At 45.3% G+C, this 11,572-nt stretch overlaps 1 protein-coding gene across 5 annotated transcripts in view; it reads right to left on the bottom strand.

Moving 5' to 3' along the window:
- Window positions 1-8,730: 8,730 nt before the first annotated feature.
- ZCCHC7 (zinc finger CCHC-type containing 7) overlaps window positions 8,731-11,572 on the bottom strand; it is a 227,128-nt gene continuing 224,286 nt past the window's right edge. For all 5 annotated transcript variants that reach the window (XM_046679705.1, XM_046679695.1, XM_046679732.1 and 2 more), the window contains one exon: window positions 8,731-10,003. In XM_046679705.1, coding sequence (XP_046535661.1) covers window positions 9,561-10,003 — 443 coding nt within the window. In that variant the 3' untranslated portion in view covers window positions 8,731-9,560. The remainder of the gene's footprint in view (window positions 10,004-11,572) is intronic.

Here is an 11,572-nt window from a genome sequence, read left to right as displayed (position 1 = left end):
TCTCTCAAGAAGTGTACATGTGGCTGCTCTCTGAAAGATCAGGGCTGTTTCTGCTCCAGCATCATGTCAGTGGACTTTGTTTTCTTTGATCTTATCTTCCATTTGAATGAAAGACCTCACATTGATAATTTAGAAAGTTTACATCTTGTTCTGTCTTCCCGAGGCTTGACAGAACAACCCCAGCAGCTCTGGAACCCTGCAAGCCTACAGTGTGAGCCCCCCATGCTCCCTCTCCAGCCTTGAAGGCTCCTTCATGAAGGAGCCACTGCAGACCTTTCCATTTGGAAGCACGGCCTCCCGGCCAGGACACTGGGATTTAGTGGCCCCTATTTTGGTAATATCAGGTACAGCATGGTGTTGGGGACCAGGGAATTAATTTCATTTACTGAAGCCTAACTGTGTCAGGCCCCAAGCTGGGCCCTGGGAGAAAGGATAAAGAAGACATGGCTTTTATCTCTTTCTTCTACCAACAGAAGTTCGAGCCCCTACTCTAGACCAGGAGCCGTGTTATTCATAGCATTCAACTCACTTGTACAGTGCCATCGTCTCCATGGGCTCCGAGCCCCATGGGGCGCGGATGATAGCTGTCTGGCTCATGACTGTGTCCTGGATTCAGCGTAGTGTCTGGCACGTAACAGCTACCCTATAAATATCTGTTGTAGAACTGAATGGGATTTACATCTGTCTCGCCCACTAGAGAGAAAAAGAGAGCTCCGCAAGGAGAGGGAGCCCTCGATGTCAGCACAGGACGTGGCTCAGGTGAGATGCCCAGGAAGTGTTTACGGAGTTGGCTGGATGGCCCTAGTGCAGTGGAGGTCCAGTGTGGGCCACGCCAGGGCCCGGGTTGGGATGTGACCTCTGGGTTCCTTGTGGGTTACCATCTGCCTCTACCATGGGAACTGTGGCTCTTGCTTTCTTATGTGACTTCTTTTCCTTTCTTGTGATTTTGGGGATTGAACTATTAATCATGTGGAAGTGAAAAACAGAGACCCGCCTCCACGTGGCTGCTAAAGAACAGCCAGTTCTAAGCACGCACGGCTAATTGTGTGCTCAAAAAGGCACTGTGAGGGCGCATGACCCACACTGAAACTGGGTTTCCCATTCAAACAGTATCTAATGGAGGGATTACGTTCATTGTCAAGGGATCATGATACCCAACTTTTTCTGAAAATGACAAGTGTGATGTTTCACCAACCATCACAGCATCTGTATACAAGGCTCCTCGGCTGTGCACAAGCCATGTCTAAAGGATTGGTTGGTGAGGCATGAATGAATGAGTGGATTTTGGGGCCACAAGGAATCAGTTGGAAGACTCTCCTGGGAGAGGGGCTGGGCTTGCTGTGAGCAGCTGGAAAGATGGATAGAGAAGGAGAATGCACAGAGCAAGAAGTTTCTCAGATGCTGGCTCATGAGAAGACAGCCAGGGTGATGCTTACTGCAAGGCCACAGTTGCTAAGATGGATACAACTGGCAGAGCTGGGCAGGCTGGGGCTCGAGGGGCTGCTGTTTGACCAAGGGCTGCCCACAGTGGGGCAGTGCCATGCACTGGTCATCCACAATGGTTCTGATTTGGTGAAGCCAAGGGCTACCAATGACCATTAGACCACAGAATACCAGAGCAGAGAGCACTGAGAGCTCATCCAGGCTGATGCCGCTGCTTCATTTTACAGTGAGGAAACGGGGGTGCAGAGAGGCCACACGTTATCAGAGGTCAAATGGCACACTGCCTTGTGACGGCATCTGATTAGCCATGTGTCTGCATTGGTTTGTCATGTGTGAGAGGCTGAGTTATGTTTGGTAGATGTACGTGGGGGCACATGTGGGAATTTATAAGGACTATTCACTAGTGTACACAGGACTGAACTCTCTGATGTGAAAAGTGAAGCAGATAACTTGGAGGGAAGGAAGTAATGGTTTGGTTTTCTCACAGATCATTCCCTCGCACGTGTACCACCTCTCCCCTCACTTGGCAGCCACAGGGCATTTCCAGAGAGGACCACTCCTCATGTGAATAGGAGGTATGAGACTGCTCATCTCCGACCTGCCCTGGGTCCCCAGTATCACTCTAGGGGCCCCCAGAGACCTCTGCTTTCCCCTTCCAGTTGGTGGCCCTCCCATACCTCCACCCTCCCCTCACCCTAGTCCCTTATTCTTGGAAAAAGCTTCTCCATCAAGAGCGAGGCACTGAGGATACCATTTCCTCATCTTGCTCACCTGTCTGCATATCTGCCTGCATATCTGCCTTCAACTCCTTTCGCACATCCCTCTGGATCCACGCTCCCTCCTCCTTGAGCGCCATCAGTCGAGTTTCCTTCAGGTCTCCAACACCCCCTTCTCTTTCAGCACCTTCCTGTCAATGGCAACCTGACTCCAGCCAGAGTCTTCTGTCCTGTCAACTTTTCATAGCCAAGGGTTTATAAAGAAACGCATGTTCTCTCCTCTTCCCTGTTTAGAAAGAGACCTACGTTCTCTTCTCTTCCTGGCTGTTCCTTCCCTCTGCAAAGCACTGCAGCCTGCCTTCCTGGCTCACCACTGCCCCGGACCACTCCTGGAACTCCTTTGGTAAAGGTCTCCAAGAAGATGCATGCCCCCAAATCTGGCAGACGCTTTTCAGTTCATATGTATTTGCCCAACACATACTTCACAAAAGAATTGAGGACTAAGGATATATGCAAGATGAGAAATTATGAACAATTAAAATAGTCTTAAGGAAAATATAAATCAGAAAGGAAATTCAAACAGAGAAAAATAGATGAAATACTGCCTCCCCCAATAAAAGCTCAGGGAATAAAAACAGAGTGCAACTTGCTAGAAGCAATTCTCCTTACCGCTCTTGGGATGTGTAGTGGATTGGACAGTATTCCCCAAAAAAGATACATCACAGTCTTAACTCCCGGTACCCGTGAACGCGAATTCATTTGGAAGTAGGGTCTTTGGAGATGTAATTAAGGATCTTGGGATGAGATCCTCCTGGATTTAGGGTGGGCCCTCAAGCCAAGACACACAGAGACACAGAGGAGAGAATGGAGGCAGACTGGAGTTATGCGTCTACAAGCCAAAAATGCCAAGGACTGCCAAGAGCCACCAGAATCTAGGAGAGAGGCACGGACGGACTCTCTCTCTCGGAGCATCAAGACGGAACCAGCTCTGCTGATGTTTTGGTTTTGGACTTCTGGCCTCCAGAAATGCGAGAGAAAAAATTTCTGTCATTCTAAGCCATCTCGTTTGTGGTGATCTGTCACAATAGCCCTAAGAAATGGACATGGGGTGCATCTTTGCTGTTCCCTATCTCCGGGCCTTCAGACATGGTCCCTTCTCCTCGAGGGCTCTTCCCCTCTTGCTAACCCGGAAAAGTTTATTCTGTTAGGAAGACCCATCGGAAGTTCTGGGCAGGAGAGGCTGCCCCAACCCCTTTGACACCCTGCTCTCCCACAGGACAACCCATATGGATCCCTGCATTCCTCAGCTGTACGACAAATTCTTCCTTTTTGTGTTTGTCTCCTCAATTGCTTGTTAGCCCCTGAGGCTTGAGATTTCTCTTAATAATGTCAACCTCAAGCAAGAACGCTACCCAGCACAAAATGGTCCATGGCAAATATTTGTTCACTAAATGACTCAGAAGGCAATAGGAATACCAAAGAGGGAAGGATTGATGTTGTCTGCGGTGGTCATAAAATGGAATAGGATATTCTAGGCAGAGGCAACGGCATAGGTAAAGCATGACCTGTTCAGGGACTAGTCATTCATCCAATGGGCCTGGAAGGGTGAAGGAGACAGAGGAGAAAGCGAAGGAGTGAAGAAGTGCAGAAGGTGAGGCTGCCAAGACTCTGAATGTCAGGCCAGGGAGTGAGACGGCAGCCTGCGGGCCAGAGCCGCCCCAGTGCGGGTGCAGGAAGTCTTCCCTAGCACGCTGCTTAGGCACACTTCCTACTGCTCAGGCCTGAGAGGTCAGCTGCTGCGCTCCCCCAGCCCCTAGAGATGGATACTTGCCTGTGATCAGTCTTCTTCTCGGCCACGTGGGCAAAGCAGGAAACAAAACTGAGGATGGCCTGTGCACTACTGATCCTGGCCTCCCCTAGTTTTTTCAGAGTATTTCCAATTCACTGAAAAAAACCTGTTTCCAGTAGATTATGAACAAAACTAGACTTTTTGTTTTGACCCATGTATAATATACCTGTGTGAAACCTTCACCACAGTCAAGATAATGAACGTATTCACCACCCCCAAGTTTCCCTGGGCCCCTCTATAACCTCTACTCCCTGTTCCTCCCAACCACGCCCACCCCAGGCAATCGCAGATCTGCGTTCTGTCACCACAGATGAATTTGCATTTTTTGTAGTATTCCATTGTGAATTTCACCTTATTGGGTGCTGCATCTTCTTGTATTCCTATAAATATTGTTGTTTTTTTTTTTTAAGATTGGCACCTGAGCTAACATCTGTTGCCAATCTTCTTTTTTTTTTCCCTCCCCAAAGCTCCCCCAGTACACAGTTGCAGGTCCTTCTGGTTCTGCCATGTGGGACGCCACCTCAGCATGGCTTGATGAGCTGTGCTAGGTCCACACCCAGGATCCGAACCAGTGAAACCCAGGGCCGCCAAAGCAGAGTGTGCGAACTTAACCACTCAGCCATGGGGCCGGCCCCCCATAAAGATTCTTGAGATTCATTCTTGGAATTGGTTATTTGGAAACAGTTTGACTTTTCCAGGTCTTGCTTTTAAGCCAGTTAGGCAGGACCAGAGTCAGACCAGGGCTCATTTTCCCCATTGCCAGTCCAACACTCTTCCGAGGCCTCCGCTCACTGCTGCACGAATGACGAGGCTTTCCACTCTGACCAGTGAGCACGCAGACTATTCTCAGCCCTGAGTGAGCTCCAGAGTTTCCTCTCATCCTCTCAGGTGGCTCCCTCACACATCGTGCTGAGCCGTCTCAGCTGAACACTCGAGGGGGACCCTCCGCAGATCTCTGGGCGCTCCCTCCTCTCTGGTAATGTACCTGCAAACTCTAGCCACATTGGCTTTTCCAGGTTCCCAGCTCTTTTCCTCAATTCAGGGAGACCATGAGGCTCTTTCTGGGTTTCTCCTCCTTGCTCCACAATTGGGAAACTCTCCAAGTGGTCAGCTGGGGCAATCCCAGGGCACCGCTTACTTGCTGCCATCTCTCAAAGTTTACTGTCCTTCCTTATCTGATGTTCAATGTCTTGAAATCGGCTTCATATTATTTTTTTACATTGTTTCTGGATGGAGGGTAAATCTGGCCCCTGTTACTCCAATCTTGGCTAGAAGTAGAAATTCCTGAAGCTACTTTTGATAATGACTATGATAAATGCTGCAGTAAATTTGATGTCTAGACTCTTTCATGTTGCACTGTCATATATGGGTTCCACAAACTGATAAACTCTTATTGAGAAAATGGTTACACATAGTACATCAAAATGAAGTTGTAATTTCTGCATTCAAAAATAATTAAAGAAAATATTTTGGTGTATTCTTTTGTGGAAAGGACTGTTTTGAGTTGATGGCTGTAGCTGACGATGTTAGTGTTTCATTGGTACCCCCGTGTCTCTGTTGGAGGCTGCCCAAACCCACTTTGCCTGGGTGCAGAGAGAGCCAGAGTTGACTGAGAAAGGCTCCTGGGGCAGCTCTTAAACAATGACTGACTTACAATAAAACGTGATATGCACACACATAGTCCTTTGCCCCTGATCAGAGCAACTCTGAGGTGTGGCCTGCGCTGTCTCCAGTGCTCCCTTGGGAGCTTAAAAGCTACCATCTGTGGGACTGGACTTGTTAAGGCATCCAGCTTGGACTCCCTCTCTTCTCTGTCTCTTGTCCCCACTCCCTTACTGGATTTTATTGGAAGGACTTCCTGGGAAACCACTTTAAGAAGTGACTTATTTCCTAGTCGTCAGGATGGGTATGTACAATGCCCACTGCACACATTAAACGCACCAGAAACTTAACTGATCCTCTCTGGATAGAGCGCCTGCGGGACAGCTTCATCACCTGAAGTGACTCTTTGCATGGCACGCATAATAAACTGTCTTCCAATGGTTGGTACTGATTTGAAATGTTAAGTCCAAACCTTAAGGGTCTGTGCTGGACTTGGTCCTGGTGATGGCTCCTACAACCTAATGACATTCTTAACCAATCCAATGTCCCACTAGATAGTCTCCAATCCGCACCCTGCCCCGCTTTGTTCTCACACCAAGGTTCTGTATTTATCTCCACAGAGCTGCCACCCAGCCTGGGCTCTAGCATTTGCATCCAGCTTCCTGGTCATACTAGTCAGTAACTCCTCTCAGCCGGCTGAGTCTCCAGCAGCCCTGTCCTCCACTAAGGGGTCCAAATGGTCTGCAGATCTTCATGTTCTGGAACCAGTGGTCCACATTTCACATGAACAGGACATGTCTCATCCAACTCCCAAGCACCAGCACAGTCTGCTCAAAGTCTAAACCTTGGAAGATAAGGATGCATTCTGTCAGATGTGGAAGGCAACCTGAGCTGCCACTCCTGGTGAGAATTCCTTTTGAGAAGCGGTCAAGGTTTCAGTTAGGGTTTCTCAACCTCAGCACTACTGACATTTTGGGCTGGATAACCCTTTGTTGTGGGGGACTGTCTTGTGCATTGTAGGATTTCAGCAACATCCCTGGCCTCAACTCACTAGATGCCAACAGCACCCTCTAAGTTATGAAAACCAAAAACGATAAGATCAGGGGATCAAAATGGCCCTGAAGGAATGAAAAGCTCTCTTAACTTTGTATGTAATCTTTTGTTGGCAGAAGAATTTCAGAACAGAACTGTTAATCCCCTCTCTCCTTACACAAACAGCCCACATCAATCTTCTCACTGCGGCACTAACAAATAATGTTTCTCTGCCCATCAGAGTGGCAAAGAGAAAAAGGAATGAAAATATTTCACACTGCCGTGGGAGTGGGGAGATGAACACTCTCATACGCTGCCAGGAACGTAACTCGGCTGTATGTATTAAAACTGGCATGAAATATATGCTTGTTTTCTGACTCATAACTTCTATTTTATCACAGTAGAATCACTGCAGAAGATATGATGTGTGTAAAAGAATTTTCTTTTTTAATAATGAAAATGAGAAACAACCAAAAAGTTCACTAACAGGGAGCTGATTAACTAAATTATGGTATAGTCATACACGTAGCCAATAAAAACAATGATATAGATATATGTTTGATTGGAAAGAAAGATTTTCACAATTAAGTGAAAAAACAGGTTACAAAACAATTTATATACATATAGAAAAAAGTCTGGAAGGATAGACACTAAGAATTTTAACCACATCTTTGGGTAGAAGAATCAGGTATGATTTTTATGTTTAAAAAATGTTATTTCCCTTTAAAATGAGGATGCACTCCTTGTATAACATAAAAATAAAGAGCGGATGATAGGCACTGTTAACAGCCTGGTTCTGAAATAACAGGGACTGCGGACAGCACGGGCCACGAGAGCGAGGCCTTCTCTCCACAAGGCGGCGAGATGGTCTCTCTGCTCTGCTCTACAAATGCCACAGGGAGCCAAGCTAGAACCCAGGAAAGGAGCCACTCAGGCTGCTTTTAATCGAAGTGGGGCCAGAGGCAAAGGACGCCGAGAGTCTCCTCAATCCTAGCAAATACATGGATCCTTAGTGCTTGGGACATCTGCTTTTCCTCTCTTAATCGTTCAAAATCGTTCAAATCATTCAAAATCTTACTTGGCTGTCAAATCTCTATATTTCAAACTCCCCCTTCTTGTACGGAAAGCTAGTGTGTGAGCAGACTGACTGACTTTACCTAACACTTGCTGTAAGAGCAGGCGCCAAAGGCCACGAAGGGGAAATGCAGCAGAGGCTCCTGGGTTTCTGTTTGTTGCTTACCATCATCCCAACGCCCCCAGGTCAAGAAGCTCAGCCGCCTCTCCTATCTGCATACAAATGCGAGGACCTAAGGGGAAATTACAGCCCAGAACAAAACGTTTGTCTAATAATAAAGAAATAAAATTTGGGAGGAAATATAAGATAATGTGCAGAAACAAAGAGAAAAAGAGCTTCCTTTCTTCTCTCCTCCAAACAATCTTCTATGTATGAAAGATCCTAAAGAATAGCAATCCCATTTCTGCTCTGAAAGCAGGTGCCCTCAGATACGAAGGAACAGTAGTCAGCCCACAGCAATAATAAGCCATGCTTGTCCCAGGTCCTGCGGAGGAACAATGCCAATTATCTCCAGGCTTACCATGCTAGGAAGCTGTCTTTCATGGCTGTCACTTCGAGCAAGGTGTTAAAGACTCTGGTCACTTACCTTAGAGTCAAAACAATCCCAGCTGACGCCAGGAAGCCAGGTGCCAACGCACGATGAACCCTGACACTTGCCTGAAAGCTGGGCAGCAACAGGGATGGTGTGGACTCAAGTCTGCACCTACAGTTTACACTGAAGCTGACTCGGGAGGAGAGACTCTCCCTTTCCGCCAAAAGGTGAGAGCTGATCCTTCAAACAGCAGCGTGTATACTTCACAGAGAGTAAAACACAAATTCAGGAATCCAACATTATAAAACTGTCCTAGTTAACTGACTGTATCTCATTTTATTCTGGCTCACAGCTAGTGCTTGGGTGACCAGGCATTTTGACCCCAGTTTATGGAGATTTTATAACTTTACTCACTTGTCCAACACAACTACGCTCTTTGTCACCCAATTTGTCTTTTTATATAATAAACAAATTTCTTCACTCTATTTCAGACATTTTATTTTTCTTATTCTAACATTAGGCTTTGAAAGGTACAAAAGGTTCACGAGTACAAAAATTTCTGGATAGTTTTGTGATAGTTAAAAAACCCATGAAAACAAAACAATTTTTTAAGCTGAGCAATACTCATCTCTATATATCTGAGTGACAGTATTCTTGAAGCGTGGCTGTAAAAATCGTAAAAACTATTTTGTTAAAATTACATTAAAATTTTTGATGACTCTTTTTCACTTGTCGCAGGCAACTTCTTGTGACATTTACGCGATGCGTCCAGTACTCGCATTTTGCTGCAGCCCAGTACCCTGGGGACACCTTCATTTCCCAGCCTGTGATGCTCTGACCAAAGGAAGATTCTGACCAGCTTCAAAAGCAAGAAAAGCTGGATTTAGATTCATAGCTATTATCCTTTCTGATATTAAAGAAAGTAATGCTGACAAGGATAGAGGAATTTTTCATATTAGCATTAATTTCTCTTCCTGCAAGGACTTTGCATACACTGCAGATGAATTACACTTGATGAGCTTTTATTTTTTTCAGATTATCTTTTAAAAGTTTTCTTGAAAAGACGAATTCTCCCTATCTCTGGGACTCTGAGTAAAAAATGACACAATAGAACAGGGGAAGTCCTAGTTTCTCTCTTTTCTGACCTAATAAACCTGTTGGACAGAGAACTAGGATCTCCAGTCTTTGTCTAGGTATGACTGAGATTAAAACCCAAAAACCTCACTTCATTTAAACACAGATAATAAAGTATCGCCAGGACCACAGACACGAAGAGCAGACAAACGCTGGAAAGCCAAGTCAGAAGCTGCCTCACAGCTTAGACTTCTTCCTCCGCTGCTTAATAAGAAGCAAATGGTCACTGCCATCATCTTCCGAGTGGCTCTCCTTTTTCCTGTGCTTGCCCCGCCTGCCCTCTCTGGGCAGCCTGTCTTCTCTTGGCTGGCGATAATGGGACGAGTGCTGAAAGGGCCTGTGAGGCTTCTGGGCTCTGAGAGCACTGGGAGAAGAGCGGATGTGTGGGCCCCTGGGGAAGTCCTCATCCACTTTGCGACACCTGTCCGCCTTCCTGTGCTTCTCGCGCTCTCTCTTGCTCCTGCTCATCATCTCTTTTTGGGTTTCCTGCTCTTCCTGAGGCCACCTGTTGGTTTTCCATGAGGCGTGCCTCTTCCTCACATCACGGTGGGCCCTCTTCTCTGCTGCTTCCATATGAGGCCTCTTGAATTGCCTTGGAAAATCTCCATTTTTCTGCAGTTCTGGAAAATATAAAGTTGTTTTATATATTCAGCAGCCAGATAGTCCATGCAAAGCTTTCATAGGTCTGTAAATCACTTAGCAGAGAGAGAAGCCAGACATTTACATGTGTTAATGATACGACATTCTAAAGAGCCCTTTCTAAGGTAAAAATTACTGACTAACAATGGAATGGTTGTAGTTCCGTATTTCTGATTGCTTAAAACGGCAAACATCCAGAAATTCAACAATATTTATTCTGTTCAGTACAGTTTAACTAGGTTAAACAATGGAGACCAGGACCAGGGAGAGGAGTAATCATCTTAGCTTTGTGAAGAAAGCCGTGTCTGACCAATTCAAGTTCCTAGAATGATAAAGAGAGGGCCCTTCACGACAGGTGAAGCAAGATGTATGAAATGGCCTCCTGACAGTCCCATATGACACGTCAATCATCCTTTGAAGATAAAGTCTGGCTACAGTACTTATATGTGGAGGTCAAACAGGACAGATTATTCCTCCAGAGCAGACAGCACTGGCTTGGAGAGCGTGCATGCACATGTGTATCTGAGAGGTTTTTGTGCCAGATTTGATGTTTGTTACATTTTGTCAGGACGTGGCACTCTTACTACAAGTGTCTCAATGTAGCTGATTCTGATGGGGTGGGTGGGAGATGAGATTACGGTGATGGCTGAAAACTGACACATCAACAAAAAATGGGATGAAATGAAATGTAGCACATTTAGGAAACAAAACATAAATTCTAGAATATAGAACAAAAACAAGTAATTACTCAAAGACTTCATCACAAAATAAAAATTCCAATGGATCATAGCAAGCCTCAAAGTGGATCTGTGCCACAGAGTTGTCAATATAACTAGTTAAAAAGGAAAACAAATGTTTTTTCTCTGATTATAAAGACTCATTATAGAAAACTTGGGACATACAGAAAAGCACAAAGAAAATAAAATAGAAAGCACCCATAATCCTTTAATCTAGAGATGATATACTGGTGCATTTCTTTTTAATATTTTTCTTTCTTTTCTTTTTTTCTTGCTGAGGAAGATTCACCCTGAGCTAACATCTCCTGCCAATCTTCCTCTTTTTGTATATGGGCCACTGCCACAGCACGGCCACTGACAGATAAGTGATGTAGGTCTGTGCCCGGGAACTGAACCTGGGCTGCTGAAGTGGAGCACGCTGGACTTAATCACTAGGCTACCAGGGCTGGCCCTTAATATTTTTCTAATTTAGTTGCCTAATCATTATCTTTATGTACCATAATTTCTCTCTATATAGTTGAGATAAATTTTATATATATAGTACAATATGTAAAATATACAGGAACTGAGAAGTAATTCCTCTGTTTTTCTATAGAATTAGAATCTTCATTTTGAAAAGAACCTGAACTGAGAGAGTTTGGAGAAGAGTAACAAAAAGGCCAGAGAGTCAATAATGTATATGTCAGCTTTAAAAATATGGACTTATCTTGTCCTGAGAGTAACAAAAGTAACCTGTAAACCATCTTGAAGTATATAGGAGGAAAGAGCAAAGGTAGAGAAAATAGGCAGACATTACATGATAATAATTTGGTG

This window comes from Equus quagga, chromosome 1 (genome assembly GCF_021613505.1).
Source record: "Equus quagga isolate Etosha38 chromosome 1, UCLA_HA_Equagga_1.0, whole genome shotgun sequence".
NCBI lineage: Eukaryota > Metazoa > Chordata > Mammalia > Perissodactyla > Equidae > Equus > Equus quagga.
Note: the sequence above shows the minus strand (reverse complement) of the source record. Positions and strands in the feature narration are given on the sequence as shown.